Consider the following 22,027-nt stretch of genomic DNA (forward strand, 5'->3'; position numbering starts at 1 on the left):
TACACCCTCCCAGCCTCCCCCAGCATCAGCCTACCCCAGCATCAGCCTACCCCAGCATCAGCCTCTCTCCTCCCAGCCTCCCCCAGCATCAGCCTCCCCCTCCCAGCCTTCCCCAGGATCAGCCTCTCTCCTCCCAGCCTCCCCCAGCACGCCGTGCTCCTCTGCCGACACTCACAGATCCGATCGCATACACTCACACACACACACTCACACATCTGAACACACTCACACACATCCGATCGCATACACTCACACACACACTGAAGATATCGCACATTCGCGCTCACACTCACAACATCCGGAGATACAACATGCTTCTGGCCATGTGATCCTCCGGCAGGTCCTTGAAGTTCACTGCACAGTATCGCCGCCGAGAAGCAAGCGATATCCCAGGATGTTGTGAGTGTGTGGATGCGATGTGATGTGTGTGTGAGTGTGATCTGATGTGTGTGTGTTGTTATGTGTGTGCGTGTGTATGTTCCGCCGCTGCAGGACCTTCATGCGCTGGTAACTATGCTACCATGGTTATCAGCGTATCCCGTCCAGCTCGCACGGGAGCCCACACCAGCATACGGCGGCAACCCCAGCAATGCGAGGGTATGTGTCTGCTGGGTTGGCGGCGTACGCTGATGTGGGCTCCCGGGGGTACAGTACTCACCTGGGAGTCGTGGCTCGGTGTCGGTACGGGGAATGCGTGCGAGGGGCGGGGCCAGAGTGAGCGTGCATTGCGTGAGGGGGGCGGGGCGTGGCCGAGTTGCCAATGCTGCAGGGTGCCGGGGCGAGAGGCCAATCCGTGTGGGGGGCGGAGCCTGGGCGAGCGGCTGGCCAATCCGTGTGCGGGCGGAGCCTGGGCGAGTGGCCAATCCGTGCGTGGGGCGGGGCCATGGCGAGCCCAGCGGCCAATCAGCTTTGTGTCACCGTAAGGACACAATTTTGGAGCAAGACAGACAGACAGATAGACAGACAGACAGAATAAGGCAATTATATATATAGATATATATATATATTTATATATACACATATATTTAAAACTACATGACTGGTTTCCTTTAACCCCTTCACAACCGAAGACGTACCGCTGCGTCCTAAATCATGAATGGTGAGCCGGCAATAATCCCTGATTTGAACAGCAGACGTGTGCGGCAATCAAGCGCATCCACTCTTGCCTGTTAACTCCTTAGATTGTCAAAATGTGACAGCACAATTTAAATGGCTGTGATAACGGGGATCTGATGGTTTCTATGGTAGCGATGGGTCATGATGACTCCTGTCGCTATCATGACGTGGTTCCTGTTACAGCTGACAGAGCAGCAGCTCTTACAGGAATGCTGAATTTCTGCTGATCAGAGCTCTGCAGCTCTGATCAACAAAAATTAATCAGTGATCAGACTGTTGAGCTTTATAGTAGGGGACTAGTAAAATAAAAAAAAGTTTCAAAAAATGAAAAAATAAAAAAACCTAAAAGTTCAAATCACCCCTCATTTGCCATACTGAAAATTAGACGGTTAAAAAAATATACATATGTTTGGTATTGCCGCTTACAGAAATGCCAGATCTATCAAAATATAAAATCAATTAACTTGATCGGTAAATGGGATAATGGCAAAAAAATTCCAAACGCCAAAATTAAGTGTTTTGGTCATTGCAAATTTTGACGCAAAATGCAATAACAGGCGATCAAAACGTAGCATCTGTGCAAACATGGTACCATTAAAACAGTCAGCTCGAGATGCAAAAAAATAAATCAATGAGCCTTATATCTTGAAAAATGAGAAGGCAACGGGTCGAGAAAAATGACACAAAAAGTTCTCCACTTTTTTGGGCCAAAATTCAGAATTTTTTTAACCCCTTAGATAAAAGTAAACCTACACATGTTTGGTATCTACGAACTCGTACCGACATGAGGCATCTCATAGTCACATCAGTTTTACTATATAGTGAACACGGTGAATAAAATATTCCCAAAACAATTGCGCAACCGCTCAAAAACAAAAAACGTAAAATCTCTCGGGGGTGAAGGGGTTAAATATAAGGTGTACCTTAGGTAGGTTATTTATTACCGCCAACCTATATTTTGTTAAAGAGGAACCATCTTTTCTGAGATTCCTTAAATAAGATATACTTTTGGTAGGTTTTCCTACACCACTAATTGCTATTAAATGACACACACACATATATATATATACTTTTATTTATATATATATATATATATATATATATACTTATATATATATAGCACAAAAAAAAAAAAAGACTGGCAGCACTTCCAATACTGTGAACAGGTGCATACATGATCATGATGAATAATATGATTAGGAGACAAAAAACAGTCGCAGACTATAATGGGAGACTAATAGAAACTGCTAAGATTTTTTTTTTAGAGGTGATTGGCATATTAGACTGTAATTCCTGCACTGAATACACTGATCTTATGAGGCCTGTTGATTTAATTGTAGTCTATATTTATACTAATATTTACCAAGGCTTCTGCCTTTTTTTCCCGTACCTGTGAATTTTTTTTTATGTATGTACCATTATAAGCATTTTTCAATAAATGATATGTTTTATATTATGTGGGCTTGCATTCTTTATGTTTAGGAGGTTTATTTTTTTGGAAGAAAAGAGATGGAGAAAGAAAAGGCAAGTAGTGGTAGGTTTAGTGTTTAATTTTTATTTAGGGTGCTTATTTTTTTAATTGCCTATTAACCTTTCAGGATCTGAAACAGCGCCTTGGCCATCGACTTCAGCTGACAGACTTATTAATTAAACCTGTGCAAAGAATATTGAAATATCAGCTACTTTTAAAGGTAAGTTATTGATATTATGGTATCAAAGCTTTTGGCTCATGTTCCATAAGACATGTAACTTTAATTAACATCATGAAACAGTATTTGAGACATCTACAAAGAATGTGAATTATCAATGCAAGAATAATATATATATATATATATATATATATATATATATATATATATATATGTCATATGAAAAAGTTTGGGCACCCCTGTTAATGTTAAGCTTTTTTCTTTATAACAATTTGGATTTTTGCAACAGCTATTTCAGTTTCATATATCTAATAACTGATGGACTGAGTAATATTTCTGGATTGAAATGAGGTTTATTGTACTAACAGAAAATGTGCAATCCGCATTTAAACAAAATTTGACCGGTGCAAAAGTATGGGCACCCTTATCAATTTTTTTGATTTGAACACTCCTAACTACTTTTTACTGACTTACTAAAGCACTAAATTGGTTTTGTAACCTCATTGAGCTTTGAATTTCATAGGCAGGTGTATCCAATCATGAGAAAAGGTATTTAAGGTGGCCACTTGCAAGTTGTTCTCCTATTTGAATCTCCTATGAAGAGTGGCATCATGGGCTCCTCAAAACAACTCTCAAATGATCTGAAAACAAAGATTATTCAACATAGTTGTTCAGGGGAAGGATAGAAAAAGTTGTCTCAGAGATTTAAACTGTCAGTTTCCACTGTGAGGAACATAGTAAGGAAATGGAAGAATACAGGTACAGTTCTTGTTAAGCCCAGAAGTGGCAGGCCAAGAGAAATATCAGAAAGGCAGAGAAGAAGAATGGTGAGAACAGTCAAGGACAATCCACAGACCACCTCCAAAGACCTGCAGCTTCATCTTGCTGCAGATGGTGTCAATGTGCATCGGTCAACAATACAGCGCACGTTGCACAAGGAGAACCTGTATGGGAGAGGGATGCGAAAGAAGCCGTTTCTGCAAGCACGCCACAAACAGAGTCACCTGAGGTATGCAAAAGCATATTTGGACAAGCCAGTTACATTTTGGAAGAAGGTCCTGTGGACTGATGAAACAAAGATTGAGTTATTTGGTCATACAAAAAGGCGTTATGCATGGAGGCAAAAAAACACGGCATTCCAAGAAAAGCATTTGCTACCCACAGTAAAATTTTGTGGAGGTTCCACCATGCTTTGGGGCTGTGTGGTCAATGCCGGCACTGGGAATCTTGTTAAAGTTGACGGTCGCATGGATATAACTCAGTATCAGCAGATTCTTGACAATAATGTGCAAGAATCAGTGACGAAATTGAAGTTACGCAGGAGATGGATATTTCAGCTAGACAATAATCCAAACACCGCTCCAAATCTACTCAGGCATTCATGCAGAGGAACAATTACAATGTTCTGGAATGGCCATCCCAGTCCCCAGACCTGAATATCATTGAAAATCTGTGGGATGATTTGAAGCGTGCTGTCCATGCTCGGCGACCATCAAACTTAACTGAACTGGAATTGTTTTTTAAACAGGAATGGTCAAATATACCTTCATCCAGGATTTCATTAAAAGCTACAGGAAGCGACTAGAGGCTGTTGTTTTTGCAAAAGGAGGATCTACTAAATATTAATGTAACTTTTATGTTGAGGTGCCCATAGTTTTGCACCGGTCAAATTTTGTTTAAATGCTGATTGCACATTTTCTGTTAGTACAATAAACCTCATTTCAATCCAGAAATATTACTTAGTCCATCAGTTATTAGATATATGAAACTGAAATAGCTGTTGCAAAAACCCAAACTGTTATAAAGAAAAAAGGTTAACATTAATAGGGGTGCCCAAACTTTTTCATATGACTATATATATATATATATATATATTACAGAAAATAATAACATTTATTTTGATTTCTATATAAAATTATAGTTACTAACACAAGCATAACATTGACAATTTAATTTTATTCTGAACAATAATACAAAAGCCCTTATATTTTATCAACGCAGGTGCTCAAACTGTTTCCCATTACAATTTGCACAGCTTCGAAGTCTGCCTCTTATGCTTCGACAAACATTTTTGCACAGGTGTCTTTGGGTATTCATTTCTTGAAATGCATCTCTTATGTAATTTTTTAAATCACTGCCACCTTTTGGTTTTCAACTATAAACTTTGTCCTTGAGTACTTTCCAAAAGATAAAAATCTATTGGGGTCAAGTCTGGTGAACGTGCAGGCCAATCAAGTGGGCCTCTTCGGCCATTCCATTTATTAGGAAATGTTTCATGAAGATACTCGTGGATTACTCTTGAATAGGGATGGGCGATCCCGAACTGTAAAGATCAGGGGATCGTACCGATCACATTGTGATCGTGTACACGAGCGCGAATACGAGCTTTCCTGAGAAGCTCGTGTTACAGATTAGGTCCGGATCTGGTCCAGTGACTGAAAAAAAAATGCACATTATTAAAAAACATTATGATCATACTTACAGGTCCCACGACGCGTCCTGAAGATTTTGCCTCACGACGCTTCTGCTTCTGTGTCCGTCCGATCATTGTTGTGCCACCCAGTAACCAGCAATGACTACTAAATTACCTTAAATGACGTCATAGCCATGTGACCCAGTCACGTATGAATGCTGTATTGCCTCATTGGCTAAAGACAGGTCACATGACTATGACGTCTCGAAGGTTCTGGTAACTGAACTTTGACTGTCACTGTGCTAGTGTCGCATCGGTAACACCCGGTACGGCCGCTCACTCTCCTGACAGGAGCGGTCGGCGCTCGTGTCCGGAGAGTGTCAGTCCATTCGGGGAGATGCTTATGCGAGACTGCATGAGTCACACGTAAGTGGAACTCCGGCCTCAGTGTCAGCCTGCATCTCACTCTGTATAGCCACTGCTGTACAGAGTGATGTAGCAGAGTTGACATTTCTCTCTCTGTTTCTCACACAGTATAGACTGTCTCTACAGAGTGATGAAGCAGAGGTGATATTGCTGTACCTGTGGACTACGGATTTTTTATAATAAAGATGGAGTCTCTAAATGTTTATTTTGTTTTATTTCTAATAAAAAAAATGTCTCTGTGTTGTGTTTTTCTTTTACTGTTTACTAGAATTTTGTGGTGGCCATGTCTAATTTGGCATGACACTATGAATTTCAGGCTTAGTACCATCTGAGAATACAAAGTTTGTATTAACCCTTTTATTACCCAGCGAGCCACTCGGAACCAAGGCCGCTTTCCTGTATTTTGATTCCCAGCCAAAGTAAAGCCAGGCAGATGGGGGTGTGGGTGGCAGCCCGTACCTGTCCGCTTTATCTGCACTGAAAATCCAAAATACTGCGGAGCGCTTTTTTTTTTTTAAATGATTTATTTTTATTTAACTATATATTTTTTATTTGATTTTGATTTATATATTGTGTGTATGTGTGTGTGTGTATATACATATATACACTGTGATGTAGCAACCGGCAATGGTGTGAATGGCCGGTATGTGCCGCAGAGGCGGAGGGCTTCTGCGATCTGAACCTGGAATGTTTCTCTGGGACTTGTAGTTCCATGAGGATTGCAGTATGTATTCAGAGCTTGGTTCATGAGATGGTCAGAGGTGATGGGTGGGATTGACCATCCACATACCTCCCATACATGGGTGTGTCTAATGGGTTTTAATCAGGCTGTGAGTAGGTGGGAGCCAGCTTGCTGAAAGCACATGGTCAGGAGATCATGTGCATTGTCAGAGTTCCGGGATTTCCAGGTTTCTTTTGAAAGAGCTTGCCCTTGGTTAACATGGAGTTTTGCTGTTCTGTTGCCCTACTTCCTGTCCATCTGTTTAAAAGGCCGCCCCTAAGCTTAGTCCAGTGCCTGAGTATACTGCTTCCTGTGTGCTCCTGCCCTGCTGCTCTTGGTTCCTGATTGTGATTTGAATCCTCTGGAAACAACCGAATCTGACTCTGGACTTCACCTGGTCTCATCTAGCTGTGCCCGGACTCCGTCTGCCGTCCTTGGTCAGCACTTCTGCCCGGTTTCTTCCGTTTCATAAACCACTCTGGACTCTCATCACTTACGGACATTTTTGGACTATACCTATTGCCCTTTTGTGTCCCGGCTGCTGCGCATTTAGGCCTTCTGGGGTGATTGCCAGACAGTCCCTGTATAGGGGTTCGCTCTTGGTGGTCTCCCTGGGGAATTCCCTTTCGCTCCGACCCTGGAAGGTATTTCTTGTGTTTATGTTCTGCTGTGTTTTGTTCCGTTTATGTACATACCGTGGTTGCATATTATAAACATCTTTGCACCAAGAACTCGTCTCTGGTTGTCATTGCCCTAACGCAATCGAAATCCTCAGTACATACAATAGTATTACATTATACTCAGGCCATATAAAAGGATTTCGCTGGGGCAATGACTGAGACACGAGTAGATCAGCTCTTCTCCATGATTAACTCATTACAGCAGGAGATGGAGGCGGTGCAAACTAAGCTTAGAGATGTGGAGGTACAGCTGGGCCATGATCACCAGGTACTGGGTCCGGCTATTCAGGATTTGCAAACCAGAGTGGAGGCTCAGGAAGCCGCCCCCACTACGTCCGTATCAGCTGCCGGTATGCCTAGGTTACCCCCATTTCGTTTCAGTGGTGATCGTAGTCAGTTTCGTGGATTTGTTAACCAGTTCCTGGGGCTGTGGGAGAGGGACCTCCCCCTGCCGGATCTTGAGTCGTCAATGGGCCGTGTCCTTCTCTGGACACGGTACATTGACGACATTTTCCTGATCTGGCGGGGGTCGGAGGGTCAATTAAATGAGTTTATGGGGACACTTAACATCAACGACAAGAATATTAAGATCACATATCAATTCAGTGCTAAGTCTTTGGACTTTTTGGATGTTGCAGTCCGGAAAGACGACCAAAATATTGTACAAACTGATATATTTAGAAAGGCCACATCATGTAATATGTTGCTCCATGCCTCTTCTGCTCACCCTCGATACATGATTGACTCGGTTCCGACCGGACAATTCCTTCGACTTCGAAGGATTTGTTCGGTTGATTCCGACTTTAATCATCGTGCACAGGAACTAAAAAATAGGTTCTTGGAACGTGGATATAGTAGGCGTTCCATCAAACGTGCCTATAATAAAGCAAAACATGCGTCCAGAGACACCCTCCTATATACCCCTAAAAAATCCCTGGGTCCGGAACCACTCAGGTTTGTGACCACGTACCACTCTAGATTTCCTCATATGAGAAAATGCCTAGAGAAGGCATGGCCTATCTTGTTGACGGACCCGATACTGTCAAAAATTTTACCTGATAGACCACTTATTTCTATTCGAAGATCTCAAAATTTACGCGATCTTTTGGTAACAAGTCACTATGAAACTCAGGAATCTATTTCATCTTTCCTTGATTCTGGGAAACGACCGTCTGGTTCCAGACCTTGTGGACAATGTCTGGCTTGTGCTAATATGGACCGACATGATCACTTTGTCGATTCATCAGGGACAAAAACCTTTAAGATAAAAAAATCTATCACTTGCACTACCTGTGCGGTTGTATATTATGCGGTTTGCCCTTGCCAGAAGATATATGTTGGTTTGACCACACGCCCATTTAAAATTCGGATCAGGGAACATGTCAATGGAATCAATTCCGCGACAAGTGAAGTGGACATCTCCAATCTTAAAACATTGCCCAAACATTTTAAGTTACATCATCAGTCTGATGGGACCCTTTTGAGATTTCGCGGTATTGATTCCATTGAGACTAACATTAGAGGAGGGAGAGTTGGTGCTAATTTGGCGCGTCTTGAGGCCAAGTGGATTTGGCTTTTAAAAACCCTACAACCTATGGGTTTAAACGAAAACAGTGGTTTCTCTGCTTTTCTATGATCACTTTCTACGTCATGTTTTTTTTATGTGTTTTTAACTTTTTTCAATTTTTATTACTATTTTAGTTCTTTGCCCGACCTGGAACTTATCTGCATGGACTTCCAATCTATTGCCTATATGACATGCGACCTCTTTCTCTTCCATCGGCAAAAAATCTCTGCTATATGGACTACACAGCGTTGTACCTTTGTGATCTTTCTGCATGGTGTTATAATATATTATTAATATCTATCTCAATAGTCTGTGACATTGGTGACAGTTGTCACTAATATTGTTCTAGGCCTATAACAATACTCTTATGCCTCTTATGCCATGCTTAATATTATTATTAAATACAATTGTATCATGTATACACTTTGCGGTTTACATGCTAGATTCACAAAGTATCGCTGTGATTACTCAGACGCATGCGCGCCCAGCGCTGTTCTGTTCCTCCCTTCCTCGGTCGTGTCTCGGGGGGCGGCTTTACCTGTCCGATCATGTGATCTCCTTGATCTGGTGGGCGGAGCTTGGCCCTTGACGCGGCGGCGGAAGTCGGATGATCAGCTGTTCTCGGCTCGCCTGCGTCACAGAGATGCACGGCACACTTGATTGGTTTGCGGGCCTTTTTAACGCACACGCACAATTCCTGGCATGACACCACCCCTGACGTAGGCATCCGCCGAAACGGACGTTCGTCGGGTGGGGTGCCATCCGGTGTGACCTGTGAGATATTCCCTGGTAAGTTAAGACTACGCTGTATACTACCTTTGTGTCCAATTTTGGTAATATCTCACAGGGGAGGTTTGATAATGGTATACTCCTGGAGTCCTAACTGGCATATTAGGTTCATAGTAACCAGTGCGATATGGATGTCTGTTTATTGAGCACTCCAGGAGTATAAACTACCACATTAGGTTCTGAGTAACCATTGTGATATAGATTGGGGGGTTTGCCATTGTCTATCCTTTCCTTCCCAATAATCTATTCATGGTTTCACCGGATTGTGCACCTTTGTATGCTTGTCACTGTGCCTTATATATATGCTCACAATAAATATTCATTATTGGTATTGGAAGTTTGATCGCTTCTTTTCTTTGTGTATGTTGTCGGTTGGCGATTTTTCCATGGTCCTATGATCTCATACACCATGTCACTGATATAAATTGTGGTGCAATTGGGTTTATCATGGTGGTGTATTTGTTGGAAAGTAATCTCCTTACTCTCATTGCTGTGTTTTGCACAGGTTTCTCCTTTCTAACGGACATGGACTACCGGGCCAAAGAACAAACTTGGCTCGGTCAAATTGAGCAGGTGTTTGGCACAGATGAATCAGGCATACTCATTGAAAGTGATCTGAGAATTGATGACATATTTAAAAATATGCAGCGTCTTTTAGTGAAACGCACCAAACTATGGTGGAACAGGGCGTTCCTTAGTAAATACCTGTCCAAAAACCTCGTACCCAGAGGTCTTAGAGTACGGGTCATTCCCACGTTCCCTGTTGCAGATGAGGAATTCATGAATAAATGGGAAGAGGCATGTGATAAATGTTCTAAAATATTTCTGGAGCTACTCATGGAGTTGAATTCTAAAACGATTGCTGATTTAGATAAGGAATTGGACATCATACAGGCCAAATTTAGGTCCGACTGTCCTAGTGATAAATTGTCCTCATATGAGAGTCAATTGGAAAAAGTCTTAGATTCTGTGGTGAAAAAAATTCAACAAACTCAGACAAATAAATTTGGCCGCGACCAACGCGATTACCAACAAAAACTGGTTTATTTTTGGAGAAAACCCACTATGGACAATTCTGCATCCATTACATCAGGGTCTTCAGTAAGTGATGTATCTGATTCCAACTTATCATCACTCTCCATGAGATCTGGTCGTCAAGTCCAAAGGGGGATAACATCCCCCTCTGTGAAAAATCGGAACTACAAACTGTTTGACCGTCCGCGTGGAAGCAATAATAAGGTAATTAATCTTAGCAACCATCAATTATCTTCAGCTGATCTGGCTCTGCTGGAAAGGGGCTTTACCTTTTCCCCGGCTGCTAGATTTGATGTATTTTCAGCAGTGAAGGATCTCAATCTATTTGCCCGATCCATGATCTTCAGGAGACACTTTTATGATCCTAATATTAAAATCCTCTTCCCTACAGAGGAGGAACAAGCAGCACTACGCGAATTAGAAGAACTGGCGATTGAGCATAATTCCACGGAAGGAGGTAAGATCCCTCTGTCCATTCGTCCTAAATCCAAAAAGTTCCCTCCTCTTTCCACCTGTTCTTGTGTAGATCTATTTGTTAAAATAGTGAGCAGTGACTTTGAGAAGATTCCCACTTCCATTGCCAATGATAACCTATCTAGAACTGAACGTGCAAGGTTGAGGGCGCTGCGGTCTCTGCCGGACATAGTGCTGAAGCCCGCTGATAAAGGAGGCAATGTGGTCGTTTGGCCGAGAGTGTTGTATGAGAGGGAAGCTTTTAAACAACTTAATAATAAATTATGTTATAAGAAGATAACGTATAACCCTCTCATCACATTCTCGGCCCAGTTAAAAACGATTTTAGATTCTGCTGTGTCCAACAATGTGATCACGAAAGATCTGGCTTCAGCACTATTGGTGTCTGAGCCCGTGGCCCCCACCTTGTACTTACTACCAAAGGTTCATAAAAATTTACAATCACCTCCTGGTAGACCTATTGTCTCAGGTAGAGGGAGCTTTTTGGAAAATATTAACAAATGGATAGAATCGGTTTTGCACCCTTTTGTGGAAGGATTGCCTTCATTTATTAAGGATACCAGTGACTTCCTGAGGAGAATGGATGGACTCTTCATTGAGGATGATGCATTGATGGTTGCGGGTGATATTGAATCACTGTATACCAGTATTCGTCACGCCGACGGCCTTACAGCTGTACAATATTTTCTCCGGGGCTCCAACTTGTCCTCAGGGTTCACATCATTAGTCATGCAACTCTTGGAATTTTCACTGACCCATAATTATTTTGTGTTTAAGGGGTCCTTCTATCTGCAGCTCCAGGGAACAGCGATGGGGGCTTCTTTTGCCCCCTCCTATGCCAACCTGTTCCTGGGGCTGTGGGAGAGGGACCTCCCCCTGCCGGATCTTGAGTCGTCAATGGGCCGTGTCCTTCTCTGGACACGGTACATTGACGACATTTTCCTGATCTGGCGGGGGTCGGAGGGTCAATTAAATGAGTTTATGGGGACACTTAACATCAACGACAAGAATATTAAGATCACATATCAATTCAGTGCTAAGTCTTTGGACTTTTTGGATGTTGCAGTCCGGAAAGACGACCAAAATATTGTACAAACTGATATATTTAGAAAGGCCACATCATGTAATATGTTGCTCCATGCCTCTTCTGCTCACCCTCGATACATGATTGACTCGGTTCCGACCGGACAATTCCTTCGACTTCGAAGGATTTGTTCGGTTGATTCCGACTTTAATCATCGTGCACAGGAACTAAAAAATAGGTTCTTGGAACGTGGATATAGTAGGCGTTCCATCAAACGTGCCTATAATAAAGCAAAACATGCGTCCAGAGACACCCTCCTATATACCCCTAAAAAATCCCTGGGTCCGGAACCACTCAGGTTTGTGACCACGTACCACTCTAGATTTCCTCATATGAGAAAATGCCTAGAGAAGGCATGGCCTATCTTGTTGACGGACCCGATACTGTCAAAAATTTTACCTGATAGACCACTTATTTCTATTCGAAGATCTCAAAATTTACGCGATCTTTTGGTAACAAGTCACTATGAAACTCAGGAATCTATTTCATCTTTCCTTGATTCTGGGAAACGACCGTCTGGTTCCAGACCTTGTGGACAATGTCTGGCTTGTGCTAATATGGACCGACATGATCACTTTGTCGATTCATCAGGGACAAAAACCTTTAAGATAAAAAAATCTATCACTTGCACTACCTGTGCGGTTGTATATTATGCGGTTTGCCCTTGCCAGAAGATATATGTTGGTTTGACCACACGCCCATTTAAAATTCGGATCAGGGAACATGTCAATGGAATCAATTCCGCGACAAGTGAAGTGGACATCTCCAATCTTAAAACATTGCCCAAACATTTTAAGTTACATCATCAGTCTGATGGGACCCTTTTGAGATTTCGCGGTATTGATTCCATTGAGACTAACATTAGAGGAGGGAGAGTTGGTGCTAATTTGGCGCGTCTTGAGGCCAAGTGGATTTGGCTTTTAAAAACCCTACAACCTATGGGTTTAAACGAAAACAGTGGTTTCTCTGCTTTTCTATGATCACTTTCTACGTCATGTCTTTTTTATGTGTTTTTAACTTTTTTCAATTTTTATTACTATTTTAGTTCTTTGCCCGACCTGGAACTTATCTGCATGGACTTCCAATCTATTGCCTATATGACATGCGACCTCTTTCTCTTCCATCGGCAAAAAATCTCTGCTATATGGACTACACAGCGTTGTACCTTTGTGATCTTTCTGCATGGTGTTATAATATATTATTAATATCTATCTCAATAGTCTGTGACATTGGTGACAGTTGTCACTAATATTGTTCTAGGCCTATAACAATACTCTTATGCCTCTTATGCCATGCTTAATATTATTATTAAATACAATTGTATCATGTATACACTTTGCGGTTTACATGCTAGATTCACAAAGTATCGCTGTGATTACTCAGACGCATGCGCGCCCAGCGCTGTTCTGTTCCTCCCTTCCTCGGTCGTGTCTCGGGGGGCGGCTTTACCTGTCCGATCATGTGATCTCCTTGATCTGGTGGGCGGAGCTTGGCCCTTGACGCGGCGGCGGAAGTCGGATGATCAGCTGTTCTCGGCTCGCCTGCGTCACAGAGATGCACGGCACACTTGATTGGTTTGCGGGCCTTTTTAACGCACACGCACAATTCCTGGCATGACACCACCCCTGACGTAGGCATCCGCCGAAACGGACGTTCGTCGGGTGGGGTGCCATCCGGTGTGACCTGTGAGATATTCCCTGGTAAGTTAAGACTACGCTGTATACTACCTTTGTGTCCAATTTTGGTAATATCTCACAGGGGAGGTTTGATAATGGTATACTCCTGGAGTCCTAACTGGCATATTAGGTTCATAGTAACCAGTGCGATATGGATGTCTGTTTATTGAGCACTCCAGGAGTATAAACTACCACATTAGGTTCTGAGTAACCATTGTGATATAGATTGGGGGGTTTGCCATTGTCTATCCTTTCCTTCCCAATAATCTATTCATGGTTTCACCGGATTGTGCACCTTTGTATGCTTGTCACTGTGCCTTATATATATGCTCACAATAAATATTCATTATTGGTATTGGAAGTTTGATCGCTTCTTTTCTTTGTGTATGTTGTCGGTTGGCGATTTTTCCATGGTCCTATGATCTCATACACCATGTCACTGATATAAATTGTGGTGCAATTGGGTTTATCATGGTGGTGTATTTGTTGGAAAGTAATCTCCTTGTTAACCAGTGTATACTGTTTTTTGATGTACATGCTGATTATTACCGTTCCGACCGGTCAAAAGTGTTATGTATAATCATGTTGCTAACCTCCCGAGCGCTGGCTTGGGCTAATCCTATGATAGAGAATCGTGATATCCGTTTAAATCACCTGGATGACTTTTTAACAGCAATGGCGCAAATGTTTGATGATCCGAATCACCGTGCTACCGCTGAATCGGCTCTCCTTTCCTTACGTCAGGGAAAGCGGTCGGTCGTCGAATACGCCACTGAGTTCAAAAGGTTAGTGGTAGACACCGACTGGGGAAACAATGCGTTATTGTCAGTTTTCAGAAAGGGTTTGTCCGGTACCATCAAGGACGAGTTAGCTCATGCCGAATCTCCAGGGGATTTTGAACTGTTTCTCCAACACTGTGTACGTATCGATACCCGCTTGACGGAACGTAGACAGGAAAAATGGGCAGCTGTAAACCGGGTAACCAACTTTGCGTTTCCTTCCAGAGAACCCGCTCTCAAGATGCCACGGGAGGCCGAGGATGTTCCTATGCAAGTGGACTCTCTACAAAAGCGAGAGACCAACGAACGTCGTGAACACCGGCTCCGTGAGCGTTTGTGTTTCTATTGCGGTCAATCAGACCATTTTCTGATTGACTGCCCAAAACGTCCAAATCGCCCAAATAAGGTATTGGCAGCCATGGCAGAGTGTGACAACACGGACGCAGAGTCCGATATCTCTGAGGCAAGTGGACACCTGGATGCTGTATTTCCCTTGACTGTAATGTCAACTTCACCTAAGGACTCAGAAGGGAAATACACCCATTGCTCGCTTCCCATTCAGATACGGTGGGAGGGACAGTTAATTCCTACTTCTGCTATGATAGACTCTGGGGCAGGGGGAAATTTCATGGACTCTTCTTTTGCCAGAAAACACGGTATCCAGACTCAACAAAGATCCTCACCGGTTACCATGGAGACGGTAGACGGTTCTCCATTAGTTTCTGGACCAGTTGATCGGGAAACAGTACCCCTAGAATGTGTGATGAAGCCAGGTCAGCAGGAGACCCTTGTTTTCATGTTAATTTCTTCTCCCCATTTTCCGATAATTTTAGGAATTCCTTGGCTGCGGTCTACAAATCCAGTCATCGATTGGGAGACTAAAGAAATATCCTTCCCACCGCAGAGTGGTCCGACCATTAGTCCAACTGTACCGGTTCCAGTAACACCGAATGCGGAGGGCACTGTACAGGTACCTGTTCTACCCCCGGTTTATCATGACTTCGCTGATATATGCGACAAAAGAAAAGCAGATCGGCTTCCCCCGCATAGACCGTATGATTGTCCCATAGACCTACTCCCAGGGGCAGAGATCCCGTTTGGTCATGTCTACCCGTTGGCGGCACCTGAGTTAGAAGCACTAAAAGATTACATCGATGAAAGTCTAGCCAAGGGATTTATTCGCCCTTCTACCTCACCAGCAGGGGCACCCATCTTTTTTGTGAAGAAGAAAGAGAGGACTCTGAGACCTTGTATCGACTACCGGGAACTTAATAAGATAACCATCCGGAACCGGTATCCGTTACCGTTGATTCCTGAGCTATTGGAGAGAGTACAACAGGCAAAGATATTCACTAAATTGGATCTCCGTGGGGCATATAATCTACTCCGCATACGTCCCGGGGACGAGTGGAAAACAGCGTTCAGATGTCGGTATGGACATTATGAGTATCTAGTGATGCCCTTTGGACTTTGTAACGCTCCTGCGGCTTTCCAACACCTAGTCAACGATATTTTTAGGGATATAATGGACCAATTCATGGTGATTTACCTGGATGATATATTGATCTTTTCTGATTCCCTACAGGAACACCAGGAGCACGTCAAGACAGTACTTACCCGACTGAGGGATAACCACCTGTATATTAAACTGGAGAAGTGCGAATTCCATTGCTCAAAAATACAATTCTTAGGATATGTCATCTCTCCTCAGGGACTGAACATGGAGTCTGGCAAGATACAAGCAATTCTAGACTGGCCGGAACCAGGAAACATCAAGGAGGTACAACGCTTTGTCGGTTTTGCCAACTTTTACAGACGCTTTATCCGTAACTTTTCAGAGATCGTCCGTCCTATCACTCTGTTAACCAAGAAAGGACAGAAGTTTGTGTGGTCCGCCCAGGCCCAGGAAGCTTTCAATCGTCTCAAGGTTTGTTTTACCTCAGCACCAATACTAATACACCCGAATCGCACTCCCCTTCATTGTGGAAGTCGACGCTTCTGATTATGCATTAGGGGCTATCCTTTCCCAAAGAACTGGGGACAAGAGTCTCTTGCATCCGTGTGCTTTCTTTTCTCGCCGGTTGTCCCCTGCAGAAAGGAACTATGACATTGCGGACAAGGAATTGTTGGCGATTATTGCAGCTTTTAAGGAATGGAGACACCACTTACAGGGAGCAGCGCAGCAAGTGGTAGTTCTCACAGACCATCGTAACCTGTAATTCCTTAAATCTGCCAGGTGCCTGTCACCACGGCAAGCCCGTTGGAGCTTGTTCCTTAACCAATTCAATTTTATCGTTACATACCGTCCAGGTTCACGTAATGGGAAAGCCGATGCCTTGTCCCGAATCCACGCCATGGACTCCGTGCCTGGAACCCTGTCTCAGACCGTGTTATCTGATGCCAATTTCGTTGGAGTAATCCAGGACCAGGACTTGTGGAAGGACATCAAGCTGGCCTATGATGGTGACGTATTTCTCGCTGCCCCCCCGAATGATGTGACTCTTGTCCTTCGGAATGGTGTGTGGTTGAGAGAGCGACGTATTTATGTCCCGGAGGCTGTAAGACTTCGGGTTCTCAAATTGGTCCATGACTCCGTGTTGGCAGGTCATAGGGGGGTACAGAAGACGCAAGAATTTCTGAGTCATTTTTTCTGGTGGCCAACCTGTTTAAAGGATGTAAAAGACTATGTCCACTCATGTGTGGTTTGTGCCCGGTGCAAGGTCCCTCGTGTGGCTCCTACGGGACTCCTTCAACTGTTACCCGTTCCATCTCGCCCTTGGGGATCCATCTCAATGGATTTTATTGTGGAATTGCCAGTCTCAGGCGGTAACAATACCATTTTAGTGGTGGTGGATCGGTTGACCAAAGCTGCTCACTTTATTCCATGTACCGGTCTTCCCTCAGCCGCAGAGACAGTGGATTTGGTTATCCAGAATGTATTTCGATTGCATGGGGTACCAGATGAGATCATCTCTGACCGGGGCGTGCAGTTCACGTCTAAATTCTGGAAGGGGTTTTGCTCGGCACTCCGTATTGATGTCTGTTTGTCTTCTGCATACCATCCTCAGACAAATGGCCAAACCGAACGGACTAATCAAACCCTGGAGCAGTACCTACGATGTTATGTCAGCCATCTGCAGGATGATTGGTTGAAGCTGCTTCCTTTGGCGGAGTTCTCATATAACAACACTCAGAGCAGCTCCACTAAGGTAACGCCCTTTTTCGCCAACTTGGGTTACCATCCGAATGTTTTGCCTAGGTCACCGGTGGCGGTTTCGGTGCCAGCGGTGGAGGACAGAGTGACGGAGCTACGACAGAATCTGGAGGTTTTGAAGGACTCTTTGGCTTCGGCTCAGGAGCGTTACAAGAAGTCTGCAGACACTCACCGGAAACAGGCACCCATGTATAAGGTAGGGGACTCGGTGTGGTTATCCACCAAAAATCTGAAATTGGGTGTTCCTTCGCAGAAGCTGGGACAGAAATTCATCGGTCCGTTTAAGATCACCGGGATCGTGAGCCCTGTGGCCTGTCGGCTGAGGTTGCCGCACCATTTGAAGGTACACCCGGTCTTTCATGTTTCTCTCCTCAAACCTGTCTCCCCTAACACGTTTCATGGTCGTATCGTGCCTCCTCCTCCGCCTGTGATGGTTGACGGCCAGGAGCAGTTCGTGGTTGAGGACATTATTGACTCCCGGCTCCATCGGCATCGGCTTCAGTATCTGGTACGTTGGCAGGGGTACTCCCCCGAGGACGATTCCTGGGAACCTGTGGGTAACATTCGAGCGCCCCGGAAGGTTGCTCAGTTTCATCGACGGTACCCGGACAAGCCAGGCCCTGATCCGTCCTGAGGCCGTTTCTGGGGGGGGAGTACTGTCAGAGTTCCGGGATTTCCAGGTTTCTTTTGAAAGAGCTTGCCCTTGGTTAACATGGAGTTTTGCTGTTCTGTTGCCCTACTTCCTGTCCATCTGTTTAAAAGGCCGCCCCTAAGCTTAGTCCAGTGCCTGAGTATACTGCTTCCTGTGTGCTCCTGCCCTGCTGCTCTTGGTTCCTGATTGTGATTTGAATCCTCTGGAAACAAACGAATCTGACTCTGGACTTCACCTGGTCTCATCTAGCTGTGCCCGGACTCCGTCTGCCGTCCTTGGTCAGCACTTCTGCCCGGTTTCTTCCGTTTCATAAACCACTCTGGACTCTCATCACTTACGGACATTTTTGGACTATACCTATTGCCCTTTTGTGTCCCGGCTGCTGCGCATTTAGGCCTTCTGGGGTGATTGCCAGACAGTCCCTGTATAGGGGTTCGCTCTTGGTGGTCTCCCTGGGGGAGTCCGGTGCGTGGTCCCGGGAATTCCCTTTCGCTCCGACCCTGGAAGGTATTTCTTGTGTTTATGTTCTGCTGTGTTTTGTTCCATTTATGTACATACCGTGGTTGCATATTATAAACATCTTTGCACCAAGAACTCGTCTCTGGTTGTCATTGCCCTAACGCAATCGAAATCCTCAGTACATACAATAGTATTACATGCATGCTGAGACAGCAAAGGGCTGTGAGAGTCCAGGGAGTTGCAGAGTCTACTGGGCTCTGGCCTGACAGCAGGTGCTGTCGAACGGAGCGGGTCCGAGGACTGGGTTAGTCAGCCCAGTGATAGAGTCTCCCTGGAGGTCAAGCCTACATAGAAACCTTACAAAAAAAATCCTATATTAAAATTACCAAAATTGTATTAGTCATTTACTGAAAAACTGTCAGTGCAGTCAGAAATAGAATAGCCACTTAAAAGTGGTTGGACGGGTGTAAGGGACAAAGTGCGCCTGATGTCGATATTCAGATTTTTTGATATATAGGAGGGATGGGGCCTATCCTAGCCCTATGAATGTCCCCTACCTACCAGCGGAGTGCAAACACCCTAACACTTGGTGCCCCCGCTCCTCGGCGGCTGTCCCTCAATGTCCCTCCAACCACAAAACCACCATCACCATAAAGTGTGTGTGCAGAAAAGTGCAGTCAAAAAAACTATAATAGTCTGGGTAGCCACTCTATAGAGTTAATACAGATCAAAAACAGTGGTTCCCCAGTCAGGGTAACCACTCTATAGAGTCATTATTTATGTTAAATTACATTACATTAGTCCCTTCCAGGATAAATAGGCAATACTTCTATCCCACAGGGCATGTCAATACAAATACAATTTCAAGAAGTGCCTAGCCACCTGCACACCTATCTCAGGTCATCATATTAGTCATCTCAATTTGATGAAAGTACTTATATCGTTTGTCATCTCATCTCAACGCGTTTCTCCCTCAGGATGTCTGGGAGTTCATCAGGAGATGTTCAGTCTCTACTGCCGATATCACAATGGAGGTACGGTTGTTGTGCCTGGTAGCGTCACTGAGGACCACATGAATCTGGGTCCTATCTCATTAGTGGTAACAGAAATAATGCCTCATCAGGCTGTACACCACCACTCCTCTTATCAACTGGGTCAATGCCGTGTAACCCCGCCCCCATGAGGCTTACCGTCCTTAATTCTTTAAACCGCCGCGCCATATTGCCGTCGGTCACTTCCGGTATGAGACCCTGTGACGTATGACAGGAAATCAATATTCCCCATCAGGCCTTGCTCACACCAACAGGCCTCCGACGTCACATCGGAAGTTACGACGTGTGGAACGCACACTGCGTTCCACTAGTAAAAAACACCCTCACAGGAAAATCAATATTCCCCACCAGGACCTGCTCACACTTCCAAACCTCCGACATAACACCGGAGGTTACGAAATGTGGAACGCAAACTGCGTTCCGCTTGTAAAGAACGCCCTCACAGCAGCCAAAGGGTCATATGTGAGAGGGTGATTAGTTAGTCACGGGACTGAGGAGTCTTATGGGGCTATTCAAAGCAATAAGGAAATAGATACAGTGCGATATTATTAACTCGCCACAACCTTAACCATTGCTCGTCCTATAGGGACAATAAGCACTTAAGCATCTCTGCCAGCTCCACTCGATAACTCATCACATGACAATAGAAGAGGAAAAGAAGGTTCCCAAAAATACACCAAGAATAGTTTCAGAAAAGAGTTATATAAAACTGGTGAAGTTTAATTGTTCATTAATCTTGTCCGGGCACATACTGCGCAACAGGTAAATCCACCTGGTTTCCCTCTGGAGAATTAACCTATTCCAGTCGCCCAGTCTCTCATGTTTCTGGACGGTCTCAATTGCTTTGAATAGGACACTTTTTGTATCTCCGTTGTGATATTGGACTATATGCCGGGCTAGAGCAGTATCTCTTTTGTGGAGGATGTCCCCTATGTGCTCCCCTATCCTTACTCTTAGCTCTCTTTTAGTTTTGCCCACATAGTTTTTGGGACATTGACAAGTACACATGTAGACCACTCCCGTGGTTTTACAGTTCGCAAAATCCCTATTGGAGAAAACTCTCCCTGTCACTGCACTTGTGAAAGTTTTTGAGGGGTCAATAAATCTGCAGAAACTACAGGACCCGCACCTAAAGGTCCCAATGGGTCTCCTGTCTAACCACGTCCCTGCCGTTTTTGGTTGCTCAAAGTGACTGTGGACCAAATGGTGCCTTATTGACCTCCCCCTCCTAAAAGTCACTGAGGGCTTTGTGGTTAGAGTGTCTACCAAGTCCGGGTCTGCCCGTAAAATGTCCCAATGTCACCTCAATATGTCCATAATCCTATCCGTTTGATCGTCATATGTCCCAATCAGTCTTGTCATCCCATCATTCTGTGTTTTCTGGCGGGGCACAATTAGCTCTGTCCTGTTTTTTCCTTTTGTGAACCTATATGCCTCATCAATCACTCCCATTGGGTAGCCTCTATCTCTGAACCTACGCCTAAGGTTATTAGATTGTGCCTGAAAATCTCCCAAACTAGAACAGTTCCTCCGGAGTCGGCACCCAATAGTTTGCTACGATGGGAGAGCTGTCACCCCACAAGCCTGAAGAGAGGGATCCCTAAGGGACAGTTCCTCCGACTCCTCCGACTAATTTTTTTGAGGACTTGTGGTCGATGGCAAAAATGGCCAGCTGCTTGTGTAAAAGCCGGAAAGGCTCAAAGGAAGCCCTATCACAGCAGGAGGCTGAAAGTGTTCCTAGTAGTATGATATTATGTAATAAGGGGAAGACCGTGCCTACTAGAGGTGACAGTACTAAGTTAGGGGTGACCAAAGAAAGAGATGGATGTGCCCCCCTTAGGGATATGACGTTTACAGTAACAAAGGATAGTGTGACCGTTAAAAACGGGAGAGCTCCAGACAGGGGGTTCAACACTTGGTTAAGTTGGGGCTTGTTAGTCCAGGACACCAGGGGGAGTGACGATGACTCTAGTAAAGACACTGACTCTAGTAACCTGACGAGCAAGTACAGTGAGATACAGACAGTTGAGAAAGATAAAATCTCCTCTCGACGCCGAAGACGTAATAAGCGCCGAGGGGTAGTGTAATGTATATCGTCTGAGTGGGCAGAGAAGGTTGAGGAAGGCACGTTGCCAGTAGCAACTGCTAATGTAAAGTCAGACAGTGAAATCCTGAAAAAGGGAGAGTCAGAAACTGAACTGACACACTGTAACGACAGAAATCAGAAAGGTGAAATCACAG

The 22,027-nt window shown here is 44.4% G+C and overlaps 1 protein-coding gene across 5 annotated transcripts in view; it reads left to right on the forward strand.

The window, feature by feature from the left end:
• Nucleotides 1-22,027, forward strand: part of TRIO (trio Rho guanine nucleotide exchange factor) — a 3,493,742-nt gene that overhangs the window by 1,997,084 nt on the left and 1,474,631 nt on the right. For 4 of the 5 annotated variants that reach the window (XR_012724343.1, XM_075314973.1, XM_075314976.1 and 1 more), the window contains exon 48: nt 2,715-2,807. Coding sequence is in view for 4 of the 5 variants with exons in the window: in XM_075314973.1 (XP_075171088.1) it covers nt 2,715-2,807 (93 nt within the window). In the remaining variant the exon portion in view is untranslated. Of the gene's footprint in view, nt 1-2,714; nt 2,808-8,706; nt 9,003-22,027 lie in introns of those variants that run through there. The other variant, XM_075314977.1, reaches the window with a different exon arrangement.

Source organism: Anomaloglossus baeobatrachus, chromosome 6, assembly GCF_048569485.1.
Source record: "Anomaloglossus baeobatrachus isolate aAnoBae1 chromosome 6, aAnoBae1.hap1, whole genome shotgun sequence".
Taxonomy (NCBI): domain Eukaryota; kingdom Metazoa; phylum Chordata; class Amphibia; order Anura; family Aromobatidae; genus Anomaloglossus; species Anomaloglossus baeobatrachus.